The 17,257-nt window shown below is 34.3% G+C and overlaps 8 protein-coding genes and 2 pseudogenes across 10 annotated transcripts, besides 4 other annotated features; 2 read left to right on the plus strand and 8 right to left on the minus strand.

The window, feature by feature from the left end:
- Window positions 1-12,323: part of a mobile genetic element that runs on past the window's edge.
- TVAGG3_0553710 (uncharacterized protein) lies at window positions 38-371 on the minus strand (the record flags this gene model as incomplete). The annotated part of the gene is made up of 1 exon (XM_051238224.1): window positions 38-371. A coding segment is annotated over one exon (334 nt), but the record flags the coding sequence as incomplete, so codon positions are not given.
- On the minus strand, window positions 420-794 carry TVAGG3_0553720 (uncharacterized protein; the record flags this gene model as incomplete). The annotated part of the gene is made up of 1 exon (XM_051238225.1): window positions 420-794. One exon carries the CDS (start codon window positions 792-794, stop codon window positions 420-422), a length of 375 nt encoding a protein of 124 aa, XP_051096049.1.
- On the plus strand, window positions 1,040-1,537 carry TVAGG3_0553730 (uncharacterized protein; the record flags this gene model as incomplete). The annotated part of the gene is made up of 1 exon (XM_051238226.1): window positions 1,040-1,537. One exon carries the CDS (start codon window positions 1,040-1,042, stop codon window positions 1,535-1,537), a length of 498 nt encoding a protein of 165 aa, XP_051096050.1.
- Window positions 2,591-2,627: a mobile genetic element.
- Window positions 3,805-3,842: a mobile genetic element.
- On the minus strand, window positions 4,166-4,366 carry TVAGG3_0553760 (uncharacterized protein; the record flags this gene model as incomplete). Its single annotated transcript, XM_051238227.1, has 1 exon — window positions 4,166-4,366. The coding sequence occupies one exon, from the start codon at window positions 4,364-4,366 to the stop codon at window positions 4,166-4,168; it is 201 nt and encodes a 66-aa protein (XP_051096051.1).
- TVAGG3_0553770 (protein of unknown function, DUF4106 family) lies at window positions 4,833-5,282 on the minus strand (the record flags this gene model as incomplete). The annotated part of the gene is made up of 1 exon (XM_051238228.1): window positions 4,833-5,282. One exon carries the CDS (start codon window positions 5,280-5,282, stop codon window positions 4,833-4,835), a length of 450 nt encoding a protein of 149 aa, XP_051096052.1.
- Window positions 5,745-6,188, plus strand: TVAGG3_0553780 (uncharacterized protein; the record flags this gene model as incomplete). Its single annotated transcript, XM_051238229.1, has 1 exon — window positions 5,745-6,188. One exon carries the CDS (start codon window positions 5,745-5,747, stop codon window positions 6,186-6,188), a length of 444 nt encoding a protein of 147 aa, XP_051096053.1.
- On the minus strand, window positions 6,205-6,616 carry TVAGG3_0553790 (annotated as a pseudogene). Its single transcript has one exon. A coding segment is annotated over exon 1 (412 nt).
- On the minus strand, window positions 7,051-7,882 carry TVAGG3_0553800 (uncharacterized protein; the record flags this gene model as incomplete). The annotated part of the gene is made up of 1 exon (XM_051238230.1): window positions 7,051-7,882. A coding segment is annotated over one exon (832 nt), but the record flags the coding sequence as incomplete, so codon positions are not given.
- TVAGG3_0553810 lies at window positions 11,264-11,718 on the minus strand (annotated as a pseudogene). Its single transcript has one exon. A coding segment is annotated over exon 1 (455 nt).
- A 3,668-nt stretch (window positions 12,324-15,991) lies between the features above and the next one.
- Window positions 15,992-17,257: part of a mobile genetic element that runs on past the window's edge.
- Window positions 16,106-16,465, minus strand: TVAGG3_0553830 (uncharacterized protein; the record flags this gene model as incomplete). Its single annotated transcript, XM_001287244.2, has 1 exon — window positions 16,106-16,465. A coding segment is annotated over one exon (360 nt), but the record flags the coding sequence as incomplete, so codon positions are not given.

Here is a 17,257-nt window from a genome sequence, read left to right on the forward strand (position 1 = left end):
ATTGGGACAATGTCAGAAAATTCATCTTTGGTCGGACTGCTTGAAGGTAAGTCCCTTACATGTAAGTAGCTCTGGTAAAGTCTTCTCATTTCTGCTAACTTTTGGAGTATAGCTTCGTAGTTTAGAAGTTTCAATTTTAATTGTCTTATTCCACTCTTTACTTCTAAACGGTAACTATCCATGAGGTCAAGAGTAGCTTTGGTAGCTTTAAGTGGAGCTATCTGTTCCTTGACTTCTGCAATTTTGGTTGCAATTGTGGTTTGAGCTCCTTCAAGTTCGCCGTCTATGTCGTTCTCAACGCCTTCAACCATGGCTTGAAACTCTTCATCGGTCCATTGAGATTGGTGTGGGACGAATTTAACTTGCTTCATTCAAAAAATGAAAAAAATGTTTTTACTCTAAACGTGCCATGTATATGTTTACTGAACTGGCTGAATGTCGCCTTCACAGGTTATGTAGAATGGCTGTCCTGAGAAGTGTAAGAGAGACTGAATTGCCAATTTCATATGGGGTAGGGGGTTCTCCTTGTTTGGTATTTTTATCCAAGGACGTTTGTTTAGGAACTTAACAAGAGCTTCTCTTTTGGCGTCCTTTATGTCGTCGTAGGCTGTCCCGTCTGGTATTTGAATTGGAATTCCGGTCGAAGTCTCGAGATTCAATGCAGCCCTTCCAGAAATACTGGTGAACTTGACCTTGGGCTTCATTACCTTGCGCAAGTAGTCTTTTACGCAGTCGTTAAGTTCAATGAGGTAAATTGCCTCGTCAAATCCTTCTGGCATTCCGAGTCCTTCCATCCGACAGGAAAATATTTTCCCGACAACTGGAAAAAATTTTCCGGACAAAGGGAAAAATTTTTCCCGACGACAGGAAGAGTTCTTCCAGTTGTCCGTCCGTAAACCATTCAAATTTTCGAAAATTGAGAACTTTTTGGTCGAACTTCAGAAAAATTTTCCTTCCGACAGAAAAAGTTTTTCCCGACGACAGGAAAAGTTTTTCCCGACAACTGGAAAAAATTTTCCTTCCGACAGGACACAAACAGATGACTGACGTTCCTCTTCCTGAATGCCTTCCAAAGCCAGAAGAACCGAAAGCTGCAGAACCACAACAGTCTCCTCAGCAACCTCAGTTCCAACAAGTACCTCCGAATTACTACCAATTTCCACCTCAAGGTTACTACCCACCACAAGGCTTCCCGAACTACCCTCCTCAACCTATGCCTTACTTTCCTAATCCTTGGTTGTTCCAGCAAGCTCCACCCCAGCAATTCCAATCTCAATCCCAATCGAAGAGAGACCAAGAGTTCGAAGAAGGTCTGAACCGTTTACGCAAAGATTATGCCACAGCCCCTATGGAAGATGACAGGCTTTCAGTCTCTTCCATAAGGTCGACCAATTCGACTCGTACCACAGATTCGGTTCGTGACCGTGAAGACTACCTCAAGCAGTCTGAGAGACTTTTCATCCTACAACCATTTACAGTTGGAGCACTCAAGAACATGCGCAATTACGAGAAAAAACCAGAATTTTCGAAAAAGTGACACCAACTATTAAAGTTATTTTATTACTAGATTTATTTACAAATTATAAGATAATATCATTAACCGAATATATTTTTAATATAAATAAAAAACTTTTTTATACAAAAAATTACAATCAATCGATAAATATTATAAAACATTTATTCCAAAAAGATCAAGTAATAGGTGGGATCCTGCATATAATATAATTTTATGTCATAAAGCTTACAAATTTTAGATGGACCACAGTGAGAATGTGAGTGGTTAATTTAAAGGTGGTCTGATAAAGATATCGAAGCTTACTCAACACAGCATGAAGCAGTTTCTAATACACAATCTTACTAGTGGTGTTTCGGTCGCCAGCGCTCTCATAGGGGTGCTGATTTCAAAAACCACTACTTCAAATTATTCAACAATACTCAATGCAGCATGAAGCAGCTACTACTGCTGTATCTTACTGGTAGTGTTTTGGTCGTTGGCTCTTGCACAGTCTCTCAGATTTTCAAAATTTTTTTTCAACACTATCTTGTTTCGCTCTCAGAAAGCTATCCTACAAAGACATCGAAGCTTACTCAACACAGCATGAAGCAGTTTCTAATACACAATCTTACTAGTGGTGTTTCGGTCGCCAGCGCTCTCATAGGGGTGCTGATTTCAAAAACCACTACTTCAAATTATTCAACAATACTCAATGCAGCATGAAGCAGTTTCCAATTCAACAATACTCAACACAGCATGAAGCAGTTTCTAATAAATATATACATATATAAATATATACATATATAAATATATACATATATAAATATATACATATATAAATATATACATATATAAATATATACATATATAAATATATACATATATAAATATATACATATATAAATATATACATATATAAATATATACATATATAAATATATACATATATAAATATATACATATATAAATATATACATATATAAATATATACATATATAAATATATACATATATAAATATATACATATATAAATATATACATATATAAATATATACATATATAAATATATACATATATAAATATATACATATATTGTAATAAACAGAAATTCATCAAAAGTGACATCTCTCAATTTTTTGACATTTGTAAATTCTAAATTGAATGAGAAAAATGAAATAATACTAAGCATAATACAATATTCTAGATTTAATTATAATTAGGAAAAAGTTAGTTTTGAGAATACTTTTCATAGGCATATAGAATGAAATCTTCTGAAAAATAATATCACATAAACTCATATTTTTTCTAATATATAACTATTTTATATAAAAATCAAATTCAATGATCTTAAAAGCGAAGGATAAACCTCAAAATTTACGAATATAATGAGTGGGAATATAATGCTTATCTATCATAAAACCATATGAAATATCAATTTTTGCTTTACGCCTAATTTTTGACGACAATTAGCAAAAAATGTTAAATGTTAACACTCAGTCCATTTGAATATGAAAAATAAAATTGACTTTGATTAAATGTTTTATTTATCATGCAATTCTTCTTGCGACCAAAGATTTGAATAAAAGTTCAAAAAATAAGATAGCTTAAAAAATAATATACGGTAGTGTTTACTAATAGATGAATAGTATATAAATTCTATTAAAATGGATTTGATCCAAAAAAATATATAAAATTTGATCATAAATAAAATCGTTTTAAATTACTTCTTCATTTAAATTATAACAATTATTTTTGGTTTTATATTTTTTTGGATCAAATCCATTTTAATAGAATTTATATACTATTCATCTATTAGTAAACACTACCGTATATTATTTTTTAAGCTATCTTATTTTTTGAACTTTTATTCAAATCTTTTGGTCGCAAGAAGAATTGCATGATAAATAAAAACATTTAATCAAAGTCAATTTTATTTTTCATATTCAAATGGACTGAGTGTTAACATTTAACATTTTTTGCTAATTGTCGTCAAAAATTAGGCGTAAAGCAAAAATTGATATTTCATATGGTTTTATGATAGATAAGCATTATATTCCCACTCATTATATTCGTAAATTTTGAGGTTTATCCTTCGCTTTTAAGATCATTGAATTTGATTTTTATATAAAATAGTTATATATTAGAAAATAATATGAGTTTATGTGATATTATTTTTCAGAAGATTTTGTGTTCTTCTTCAAAATTTTATTTTTTTATTAAAAAGAATCTTTACCAAATATACATTTACTTTAATTAATATTTAAAAACGTGCTCTATCAAAAGTTCCAAAAATTCAATATTTTAGCTTTTCTGAGGTGTCACTTTTGATGAATTTCTGTTTACAACAATATAAATATATACATATATAAATAACAAAATACAATCAAAAAATAGTGTTTGGAAATTTAAGGTTAAGTGTCACTTTTTCGTAAATTCTACCACACTCAGACTACCTCAAGCAGTCTGAGAGACTTTTCATCCTACAACCATTTACAGTTGGAGCACTCAAGAACATGCGCAATTACGAAGGTCAAACACCAGCTGGAGACCGCAAAACAGACGTGCTTACAAGAGCAGTCCAACTGGTCAAGACAAAGACTGAGATAGTCGACTTCATTCTTGCAGCTTGCCCATACAAGTAAAAAAATAAACAATTACGAGTTAAACTTTTTATTCTTTCTTTTCTGAGTTGTTTAGAGCTGGTTTCTCTTGTAGAAACCTTTCGTACTCTTCCATGGTCATGTAATTGCGAATTTGGTACGCAATTCCAGGTTCGTTGTTTTTGAACCTTATGTATGTAACGCTTCCATCCTCCTCAGGGAAGTAAGCTGCCAACATCTGACCAAGTTTTCTCGGTGACTCGGAGCTCATTAAAAATGTCACTTTTTAAACGTTAAGTTTTTAGCCTTATTTTACCCTTTGTTTGTCAAGGTAGTATTGGAGTGCAATTTCTCCAAATTCTCTGTGTCGGAGTTCTTCAGCATTTTCCAACGTGTACCTGGAGAACTCAAAGAAGTTGTCAAGAACATACCGCCATGCTGCTCTTCTGAGTTCGTCGGTATTTTGGAAGTGTTGCACCTTCGAGTCTTCGGACATGAAAAAATGACACTTTTCTATTAAACCGTTTTGGCATTTCTCATGAGTGAGTATAGTTCTGCCGAACCATTGGAAGAGAAGAAGTACCCTTGCTGGCAAAAGACAAAAATAGTTGCCTTAGTTGTCATTGCATTTGTACTCGTAATTGAATTCATTGTACTTCTCTTCACGTACATAAAACTCAGCAATGGTATTTGCTTTAAGAATTTACCATCTTACTAAGACTAAACACTTACATTTTTCAAGCTTGACTTTTTACAATTTGAACTTTGTTCGCGTAGATATGAATTCTGAAAGAAGTATGAGGGTCTTGTATGACTTTGTACTTCTCCCATAATTCATGTCTGTCAAACTTACCTGCCATGGACTCTTTCATAAGTTCCATGAAATCGTCTTCGGACAATCCGGGGAAAAGTATTATGTCAGTAAGTATTCTTTTAACATCCTTACTTAAACTCTTGGCTGTCTGTACACAAATGACAACTGAAATGTTAAAGTGTCTGAGCTTCTTGAGAATTCGACACATGTCTTGTTCTCTATTCTTTAACAAAGGATGAGAGGCGAAATCATCTAAGATAAGAAGACATCTGTGAGGGTACGTTTTCCAATCGTAAGATTGCAATTTCTTCGAAATGTATTCTATCTCTTTCTGTTTGTTTCTGAAGTGTTTCTTCTCTAATATTCTCTGCATTTCCTCATTGGGTCTTTAAAACTTAGAATTTATATACTCATTTATAGGCATTATATTTCAAAACACTCTTCTTTGGTACTTCTTTATCCAATCTAACAACAACTCAGTATCCTTTATACATACTAATTAGACTTCTTTATAATATCTTTGAACGAATTGACGGTTTGTCAAATTGACCCGAAGTACTACAAATAACAACCAACTCATAAAATGTGTTCTTCTCATCTAGTTCTTGTTGTTGTGCAGCCATTTTAAGATAAGTAAGTCTTACCGACCCAGGTGTGCAATTAGACCTGTTATACCATTCTGAGCAAATAAGAACTTGTCATGTATGGGTTTTATCTGAGCATTTTCCAACTTCCTCTTGTTCTTGTTTAAAACATTCTCAAATTTTTTGTCAATGTCAGCAAACTTTTTTTCTAACATATTTTTAGAAAAATTAAAATTTTTATCTTTTAAAAAATGTCTAGCGATTTCGCTATCTATGTCCGTGACAAACTTTTTGACAGCAAAACATCTGTCGACCATAAAATCTTACATAGTGTAAACAAGAAAGGTGAATTTGTTCTAAAGTTCTGTTTCTGGGAATATGACAAGAACCATAAAACATTAAGCAGAGCAGTTTTAAAATTCGTCAATGACAGACTTGTTGACAGAGATGACGCCGATTGGAAAGATGAAGTCCAACAAAAGTTCTTAGAATGCAAAGAAGACACATGCGCTGTTCTTGAAGATGAAATAGAAAACAGAATAGAAGAGCTATTAAAGGACAAAGAACTTTTACATAAATATGGTTCGGAGAAATTTGACATAACTCCACCAGAAAAGAAGAAGAGAGAAAAGAAAGTAGAAGAAGAGAAGAAAGAACCAGAGCCAGTTCCACCGAAGAAGAAATTTGACATGTAAAAATAAAATTTTATTTTTAGAACATTTCAGGGTCAATGTCAATGTTCTCTTCCTCTTTAGGAGTAAACACCGGCTTAGACTCTAAAATCTTTTTACCCCTTTACTTTACACAACTTTAGACTCATAATATTCATAGTCGTCTGTCTTCTTTGGTTCATAAGGTATAACAAGTTTGTATGCTTTGCCTTCTTTAAGGTTTGACAACCTTCTGTCCTACTTCTTTGACTGTTAACAAACCTTCTATGTCTAAGTCTTCAAATTTCGCACCATTTTTAGTCACAATAGCAAACTTAACTGGTTCGATGTTCCAAACTTTGCTGAATGAAGACTTTTCAAAATGGTAGAAGTAAACATTCAAATATGTGAATGGGTCTAGTTCTTCTTTTAAGTCCTGACATGTACTTGTTTACTGAAATATATTTTGCCATCTTTTTTCTATCGGATAAAAAATATTTTTTTAAAATTTACTCAGAAAAATTTTTCTTTGTATATACACCATTCTGTACGTCTAAAAGAGTTTTGACATTGCCAAGGTTCGTTTAGACGCTGGCATTAACCATACTCTTGACAATTTGTTTATATTCATCATATAAAGACCTTTCATCTAATGACACAAAGTCAGTTTCATATATGAACAGTTCATAAACACTCTTGTTTGCTTCTAACAATGTTTGTCTCTCTTCGGTATGTGGAATTTGTCTTGAGTTGAACTTTGAAATATCTAATGTCATGAAATATGAGAACAAGTGGTTGTAAAAGTCAGATGTCAAACATTCTGACAAAGCGTCAAAATATTCAGTATCTTGCATATGAGAATCTGACGTTCTGACAACTACATATCTTCTGTCGGAACTTTCTAACTTCATCGGAACAGCATTGTTTGAAACCATAATGAAGTTTGCAACATTCTCACAAACTCTTTGGTCTTTATACTTTCTTTCAACAACTCCAACTTTGTCTGTTATAAGACTCTTCAAAGCATCTGAGTTTAAAACTTTTGTTGTATCTATACTTTGAAGTTCATTGCAAACTATAAGTTTCATATTCTCAATTGAAGAGTTAAATTTACCACAGATGTTTTCTAAGTTTGTCATATTAGGGTTCGAATAACCTTCTAACAGTTTGCATAAGATATCTGTAAAGAATGTGTTCTTACCTGTTCCTTGTTTTCCAATTATAATGAGAGCAGTTTCATTCTTAGCACTTGGATGTTGTAAGATGTTTGCAAACCAACATAAGATATACTCATAAACCTTTTCGTTTCCATTGCATATAATTTCTTTGACATGGTCTAACCAAGCTTCTATAATATTTTCTTTCCATTCTACTTGTTCATATTTATATCCAGCGAAGATAGAATAGAAGTTTGGAGAAGGTGTATAAAACTTTATACCTCGAACTGAAAAATCTTCTAACTTTGACAATAAGATATCCCAAGCATCTAACATCTTCATGCCAACTTGTACGACTTTTATTTTCTTAAGTTTCTGTCTACATTCTTGTTCTGAAACTATTGTCGCTTTAGGTTTGTTAAAGACTACATCCCATTCTTTCATAACATAACATTCTGGGGCAGAGTCGACATAAATGACTAAACGTTTCAAATTCTCGACTGCTTTGTTATAGTCTCGAAATGGACACATATTTCTGAATGCTTGGAAGTCATAAAAATCTGAAACATCTATTCTGTACATTTTTATAAAAATAAAAAAAATATTATTTTTTTATTCTTGACTTTGTTGTTCCATTTGTTGCATTTGTTGTTCTTGAGATATTTGTTGTTGAAGTTGTTCTTGTAATACAATACTTTCACCGGTTGCATCTTCCAATTCGAAACTTTCTGCCGTCATTGACAAATACATAGGACATAAAAGTTTTACAGGAACAAAGTTTGCGTCAACTAATGTCAACGTTATACTTGCCAAAGTGTTTGAGTTCACTAAGGTTGAAAATTCTGCATTCGAATGAACAATAGGCAAACCAGCAGAGAAAGTATTGTTTATACGCATAAGTATCTTTTGGTCATAATAGTTTCTGTCGGCATTCGAATAACACTTTGAACCTAAGTTTGAAACAATATATAAGATTGGTGTGCTTAATGTCAATGGAATAGACATTCCTTGTATGACACCTTTTCCTGTTATAGGAAACTGTTGGTAGTAAAAACCAGAAATAAGTTTTGTATTATAGCTCATATCGTTTATAGTAAACTCAGTCGGACATCCAAACATAATGAAACCTGCTCTAGTTGCAGCACATGTTACACCCGTCCTTAAAGTATTAAATAAGTCAACAAAACCTGTTGGTGGTATATCTGAATAAGTATCTTCAAAGGAGTATTTTTTACCATTCACAACAATAAAGTCTTCTGGTGTCAAAAGAGCAAAACAGGCTTTAGTCGTCATGTGTTTAAGGTTAGTTTACAATATCGTCCTTGAGGACTTGTAAGTTTGTTTATAGAATTATATGACTCAGGGTTTTTAGTCGTAATAGTATAAACCATTATGTCTTCTGCCATTTACTTAGCAAATAAATTTAATGAAATGTGGTCGTCTCAAATATTTTTATAAACGTCTGGGAAACATATTTTTAAGTTCAACGTTTCACCTCCTTTCATAACGTATATCTTGTCAATGACATTATATGAAACACCACAGCAACTAATGTCGGTTCTATTTCTTTGATGTTTATATCGTCTGCCTCTGTCAAAAGTTTCAATAGTTCTTTCAAAAACTCCATGAGGTGCAATGACATATGAGTTCACTTTTACAGGGTTGTGTTCGACCAAGTTTAACATTATACTTAAAGCTTGACAAATCTTCTCCTGAGTTTGAAGTTGTCTTTCAGTTGTTGGTAGTCGTTTCGAATATCTGCAACAGAACTTAAGTCTCTGTTAACTTCAGGATATGTTGGTTGTTCTTTTACAGGAACAATTGTTATACCATCTTCGTCTTCGTATGGTTTCCCCACTTCAACATCTCTGTCTTTGACATTGACAATAACACTTTGACTGTTGGTTTGAGTTGGTGAATTTAACTTCACATCTGCCACCGCCATTAAACCTTTTGAAACACTTACGCTTCTATTTTTCGGAAATGACATTTTACTTAGAATAAAAAGATGGACGTATTCGGATATCTCTTTGAATTGAAGCAAAACAAAGTTTACACACACAAACAATACAAATACATTGACAGAATAGTTCTTTATACAAACAATGGTAAATGTTATAGAATAGCAATATTTGCTGAACCTAAATATTTTCATAAAGCAAAGAAAGTTGGTATAACTGAAATGGTGAAAGTTCTTGACGTTGACAAAAATATAACAACAAAACTGACCGATATTTCTAAAGGTAAGTTTATAATACAATATTATGTCAAAACAGGTGTCATAACTATTTACGATGGTGAGAAAAGTGTCAAAGAACAACTTACTGACCTGCTGCCAAAATCTGCTCGATGGAAGCAGTCGTTATGCCAATCTGAGGAGCCCAGCAGGTTTCATCGAACGAATCTTCAAAAGAGCATCTTCCGTGAAAAGTGCTATTGGTTTTGTAAACTTCTTTGCTCTCAATTCATCTGGACCGTCTCTGTCACCAGTATATTGTATTTGAACTGTACCAACAGTTGAAATACCACCCATAAAGTCTTCTGAGTCAGCAAATGGAATGCCAAGCCAAAAGTTTGAACGGTCTCCATTTGTATATTGAGTTTTTTGACCTCCTGTATGAGTCCATAGTTTTACATATGGCATAATAGAACTTTGCATCTCAGGGTTAATGGTTGTTGTGAAGTTGTTGTTAAAGTTCATAGCATCTAATGTCAAGTTGTATGACCTCATATCTTCAACTGTGGAATATTCTTCTCTTGGATAATATTTGCCATCTATGTTTATATGATATTTAATACCAGGGTTGTAGAAACAAGAATAGTCATTTATAGTTCGTCTGAACAGCACAAACATAGTATCTGCATGTTTCATTGCAGTTGTTAAAGCAATATCTGTTCTTGCACCTGCGGCTCCTGGATTTTGGTTTCCAACTTCACCTGCAAAGTCTTTGACAGATATTTGGTGTATAGGGAACATAAGTGGAACTGCAATATATTTGGCAGCTAAAGCATTTGAAATATCTGGGTCCAACATATAGACTGCAAGTCTGCTTTCTATTCTCTTGCATTCAAATTTTTCGCATGTAAACTTAACTGGGTCCCAAGCATCTCCAGCAGCATTGAAATAATAGTTTACTTCATTGTTGAAGTTTGAGAAACCAAAGTCTAAGTCAACTTTGTCTTTGCAAAATTCGGCGAATGATGTTTGATTTGTTCCCTTTACGTCTGTAATAGTGAATGGGTCTTGTGTTGGTGCAATGACTAAGTTATTTTTGCTTGGAGTAAGTTCGATAGAAATTTTTCCTGCCCAGTTTGGCAAGTATCTTAAAAACCTGAAGATGAGGAAAGATGACAAAGGAACTCTAAGTTTCAGTTTTACTTTAGTGGCAGCATTTCCATCTGAACCAGAAAGGTTAACATAAACTCCTGGAACGTTAGGGTCAAGTCTTCTTATTTTTTCAATATTTGCATACTGGTCTGTTTGTTCTCTAGCTTGTGGTTGTACTGAGTTTCTCAAAGCGAACCATTCATAGTTTGCCCATGTTACTGTTTGAACTAAGTCAGAGTTAGAATATATCTTATATCCCATGAAAACTTCTGGAGCATATTGGTATCCGACATAGAAAATTCCATTGCAACCTTTCTTGTCAGACAACTTGGCAGAAGGTTTTATTTCAATGTCTTGTTCCACGTATAAGAATGAGTTGTCAATAGAAATAATATGAAACCTGTCGCATGCAATATCTACTGTTGTTGAAGAACCTTCACCAAACTCACCTACATTTCCATAAGAAACAGCAGTTGTATATTCGTAAGTTCCAGGAACTATTTCTGACCTTCTAATGGCATTGTCGCATTCGTTATACCATTCGGAAACATTTCCGTTCATGGCATCCAAAACTGTTGGCGTAATATTCTGAGCGGCGTACATTTCATATGGGTAAAAATATAGAATAGTTGGATTTATGTGTCATAATAGAACCCATTCGGACCAAGCTTTACTTTCTTCCTGGCTGACTTTTTAACTGAATCTTTAACTCTTCTTTTTCCTTCATTGCCACTACTTTCACTAGATGAAGTTACTTCATCACTACTTTCACTTTGTTCTACTCTTCTCTTCTTCTTTGGTGTCGCTTTTGGTAACTTGCCCTCTGCTTTAAGTTGTTGCATCTTTGCCTCATGTTCACCTAGTATGTTGTAAATTTCCCATGTCCTTTTGGCCTTTGGGCTCTGGTCGCCCATCTCAGGTAACCTATATCCTAGAAAGATTTTGTCATAGTTTGTATTTGAGTCTTCGTTTATTGTTTGCATGACTCTTTCCTGAGTTTCCGGTTCAAGCTCTTCAAACAGAGCTTGTCCATATGGAATAAGCTCGTTTCCAAATATATGTTTTGTAGCCATTCTGGTTTTCTTTCCATGTTACCAATAAAATATCTTTTGTGAAGGGAAAGCTTTTACCCAACGTTTCAGTCTTGCGTCATTTATTTCTGTAGTGTTGGTTTTATTTTGTCATGGAACATGTTTTTCAATACTAACATTTCATTTGGTACTGTCCATTTGAGTTTTCTTAAATATTCATCCCTTCTCGGTTCATTGTCTGCAAAGTAAGTTTTATGACATTTTGTAAACTTTCGTTTGCAAGGTCATGTACAATAGGTTCTCTTCCTTCTCTCTCCCTAACTCTCTTTCTAAACTCTTCACCAAATATACCATCTCTATGGTTCTGTGTAGTTCTTTGAGATAAATGTTCTAGAACGTCAGGTGTTATATTCCCTCAGCCATGTTCATTTCATACTGGTCCAAAATATCTGCATGTTTCATATCTTTCAATGGCATTAAAGCCGCGCTGAAAATACCGGCTATATCTGGTTCACCATTCACTTCCATTGCGTCTACAACTTCTTGGAATTGTGGTTTGTAAGTTTATGAACCACCTATCCGGATTAGCTTTATGGCCCCATCTCATTGTAGTTCCATAGTCTGCAGAAACAAAAGTAGGTTTGTTTCCATATTGGTTAGGTTCTGAATGAACTTTAAACAATGTTTCATTTCTATATGTTTTGTTGAAATTTAACCTTTTATTTTCACCGAGTTCAGCCAAAGATTGAACGTTATATGGTCGTAAGTAAAAAGGATTATTGTATTTGCGTACATTATCTTTCAGTACTTCCATTCTATGCTGAATATTTTCATCTGATGTTGGAGTCTTTTGTATGTCGGTGAACATTTTTCGATATTCTTCTACTATGTCAGCCGAATTTTTCTTAGACTCTTGGAAAGATTCCATATTCTCCGCATACACTTGTTGAGGGTCAAGATTTTTCGGCTGTTCCAAATCTTCATCTAGTTCTGTGAAGTTAGTTTCCAAAGGAGGGATTTGTTCGTTTCCTTCTGGCTCTTCTAGCTGTTGTTGCTGAACTATTTCTTCCATGTCTGGTTGTATCTGAACTTCTTCCTGTGGAGTTTCTTGTACCTCATCTGGTGGCATTTCATATATTCCGAGACCGTTTTTAACAAATTCCCTTTCTAAGTCATCCGCATTCATAAACCTTTCTTCTTTCGTTCCGTCTCTATTTTTTACGCGTTTCATGAAGATAGTTGAATTATCATTTATCTCTGACATCAAATATCTCGGAGTAAATTCAGTCATGTCATTTGGATGATATGCTATTAAATCATATCCCTTAGCGAGCTTGTATTTTCCAGGTTTGAGATTATATCCCATTTGATGCTGAACCATAAAGCTAAATAGGTTCGGGTCTGTATTTCCTTCCTTGAACTTTCTAATAGCTTCTTTATATCTGTCACTAAAGTCAAGAGTATCTGGGTAACCATAATCTTCCTTAAGCATTTTTAAGAATTCTTGGTTTCCTTTTTCTCTACTTCTTTTATGTCCTTGCTCTGTTTGTTGTTGTGGTGCTGGATTTTGAACTGTTGGTTGTTGTGTTGGATTTTGAACTGTTTGTTGTTGTGTTGGATTTTGAACTGTTGGTTGTGGTGCTGGATTTTGAACTGTTGGTTTTGGTTGTTGTTGTGGTGCTGGATTTTGAACTGTTGGTTTTGGTTGTTGTTGTGCTGGTTGTTGTTGCTGTGCTGGTTTTGGTTGTTGTTGTGCAGGGTTTTGAACTGTTGGTTGTTGTTGTGCTGGTTGTGGTTGTTGTGCTGGTTTTGGTGCATGCCTGTGTCTGTGTCCATGTGACGATGTAAATGTTTTAGGTAGTCCCGGTGCAGGTGCTTCTCTTGGAGGGTTTGGTGGTATATAAGTTCCACTAGCTAGTATATAAGTTCCACCAGCTGGTATATAAGTTCCACCAGCTGGCACATATGTTCCATCTGCAGCATAATGTCCTACCTGACTTTTCGTTCTTAAGAAAGCATTTACTAGGTCTTTTTTGGTCTGTTGTAACTCTTTTTCTTGACTTTCCACAACAGTTGCTCTAACGGCGTCATAGGCACTTTGAACTGCCTGTCTCGTTGCTGCATCTGTTATTTTCGTCATATTTTGTGCTACTTCTCTTAACTCTTTGTCGAAACCTTCAGACTTCAGTTTCTTTCCAGATGAGAAGTCGTTCACTTGTTTCACCTTACTATGAAGAGCTTCGAAGGCATTCTTAAAGTCAGCATTCATTAAAGCTTCATTTGAACTGTCTTCATCCGCTTGTATTTTTGTCCTTATTGACCCTATAAGTTGGGCTGCTTTAGCGTTGGCTTGGGCATCTAACCAGTCATTATTAGCTTTTATATATTCTGCGCTTTTCATTGCCTTTTGCATGGCTGCGTCGTTATTTTTACTTTCTTGTGCTAAGTTTTCATACTGTACGGTTTGGTTTTGCAACTGTAAAAGTTTTTCTGCCTTTACGTTTGCTTCAACTTCTTTTTTATACTCATCGCTATCCATATATGTCTTCAGGGCTTTTTGTTTTATCTCTTCATCTTTCAGTACTTTATATTGAGTAGTATGGTTTTTCAAATTTATAACATCTTGTTCCATTTTTGCTACTTCTGCTGCTTTTTCTGACACTTTTTTCGCATATTCCTCTGTACTTAGTTCTTTCAGTTGTTCTTCTTTCTTCTTTTTCTCTACGTTTAACTCATTGAGTTTCTTTGTGTGTCTGTCATATTCTAGTTTCTTTTCGTTTTCACTTATTTGTTTCTGTATGTCTATGTTTGACTTTTTGACATCTGTTATTTGATTTTTGAGTGAACTCAAATTCATTTGACTTTGAGGGTTATAAGCTGTTCCGTCTGCAGCTCCACCATAGCCTGCCATTTTCGCTAAAAGTGCCGCTCTTAAACCTCCACTCTGTGCACCAATAACTCGGTTTAAAAGCATAGGGTTGCTTGACATTTGTTGCAACATAGTGGGGTCATTCATCATTTGTTGTTGCAACTGTTGTTGTGGTGTCAGTTTTACTATTGGATGTTTCAATGCTCCCTTCCTCTTACGTATTTCTTACGTAGCTTACGCGGCATTTTAAGTGAAGTTAAAAAACGGTTTTTGACAGATGTTTATATGACACTTTTTGTTCAGCACAAAAAACTACTCGGTCAAAGTGTTGTCAGTTTTGTAAAATAACCGTCCTATCTCATTCTATAAGGGAAAAAGGCTTCTCAAAGTCCAGTCAACTTGGTATTGAAAATCCCATGTGTTATAGAACGGCGGGTCCACTATAAAGAAAACATTTTCCTTGTCTTTATATTTTTCATACAACTCTGTCCAATGACATCTCACAAACTCTATACCCTCAATATATTTTTCTATGTCCTCTTTGAAAACATTTGTATAGTTAAGATATAAAACTTTTGACATAAGTGTTTCAATGTCATGAACTCTTATAGCACCACTATATAATAATCTAGCAGATATACTATCCCAGTCTATATATTCTGCTTTTTTCAAAACCTCTCTCACAATATTTTTCTTATCTAATGGTATACGTTCCATCTTACCTATAGGTAACTTTTCTTTTAACTCAGTCAATATATTGTTTGTGTCTGGAATATGTTTGAGACGGTCCATATAGTTGTCGAAGTCATTGCATATAATCTTTGAGTCTGGGAATATTGTATGACATAAATGGGATATATAGAAACTTCCACCGAACAAATCTACAAATGTTAGACCATTCGGTAGTTTCTTAAGTTCTCTCAATATAATATCTTTACATCTACTCTTATTTCCAAAGAACGGTAACGGTGGTTTTGTAAAATTCATTTATATATAATAATAAAAATGTTTTTACCCGAAAAGTGACAGAAAAGTGACAAAACATGAAAACATATATAATTTGTGAAAAGTGACATAAAAGTGATATTTTAAAAAGTGACATAAAAAGTGACACTATTAATATGATGTAAATAACAACGGTTTTGGTTTTGTCACCGGCTGGTCGGCTGGGGTTCGGTCCTCCTCTTGGGTCTTGGGCAAAATTTCTTAGGGGCTAGAGGGCGCAACGCGCCTGGAAGCCCCACTCACCTGACCTGACCTCAAAATAAACAATTTCCTTGTTACGGAATAAAATCCGAAAAATAATTTTTTTGAAGGAATATTCAATACTTATCGAAAATTATATTTATTATAATTTTGGACGATAAAAATAAGCGGATTCAAAACTGGCAAAAACCCTTTCGGAAATTTGTGGACGATTCCGAACCCCCTCATTTTTGAAATTTAATATGAAAAATAGAATCTTTATTAAATATAAAAAAAAAAAAAAAAAAAAAAGGGAATGGGGCTTCCAGGGGCTGCGCCCCTTCTAGCCCTGAAGATGTTTAGTATAAATTAAGTTTTTATTCGGAAAATTGTTAGTCTTCGGGTGTGAATTCGGAGGACTCTTCTTGGATTGAGTCTTGTATTTCCTCCTCCTCTTCTTCTTCCTCCATTGCTTCTGGGAAGAAGTCTTCTTCTGGGTCGAAAACATTATATAATGTGTAATTGAATGACACATTATATCTTTCTTTGAGTTCGCTCCTGACAAAGAACTTCGTTCCAGGAATACAGAAGACTTCTGTGCGTTGGAAAAGCTGATGTCCTGGAACGAATTTGGCAATTAGAGACTTCTTTTTTCCGAATTGTTCAGGAGTTTTCATGACGACAGTAACAACATCTCCATCTGCGAGGTCTTGTTTTCTTCGAAAGGTAAAGAGCAATGATATGAATGGTTGCTGCGTTGAATTCGAGAAAGTCGAATTCAAATTGTGTTGTCGTATAACATTCAAACCATTTTGTACAGTTGTCTCCGAACTCGTCCTCGTATTCATCTTGTCATATCCGTAACTAAAGACTTGAAATTCGGCAATTCTCTTGTCGAATGACCGTTGGATGGAACGAGGAAGATTTTGACGAACTTGGTATAAAGTTCTCAACATTATAAGGCTTAGTAAATGTTGGAAAATACTGAACTAAGACATCGCTAAGCTCAATTGGACTTGGAATTGTCTTAGTAAGTTCAATTGAACTAGTAATTGCTTTGTTCAGAACTTCACAGAACTGAGTATTGTATGTAGCGTCTGGTTGTGTGTTTTCTTCGGCGTCTTTGAGATATTTAGAGCAAATTTGTTGAAGAATTTCTCTTAATTCGCTGTTAGACCTTTTGGCGGTTATTCTAACCGCTGTGCCGGTTCTTGGAGGTTGTGGGGCTTTGGCTTTGGTTAGCGGTTGAGAATTGTTAATGTTTGAATTGTTTGCGACACTTTTTCTTCCTTCCATTAGACAAAAAATGAACTTTTTTTTTCGGACTACTCATAGAAAAGTTTAAAATAAACCGTTTTCGTCAACGGTAACCCCCTCTATTTTTTTATTTTATTTAATAGTTACCGTTGGAAAACCGTTCCATCTCAAATATTGAATGAACTATAAACGTTTTGTTTTTCTATATACTTTTTTGTCCAACGATAAAACTTTTTACACAACGGTTTTTGAGAGTCGTCGCCGTTGACTTTTTTGTAGAGCACTCA

Source organism: Trichomonas vaginalis, chromosome II (genome assembly GCF_026262505.1).
Source record: "Trichomonas vaginalis G3 chromosome II, whole genome shotgun sequence".
Taxonomy (NCBI): domain Eukaryota; phylum Parabasalia; order Trichomonadida; family Trichomonadidae; genus Trichomonas; species Trichomonas vaginalis.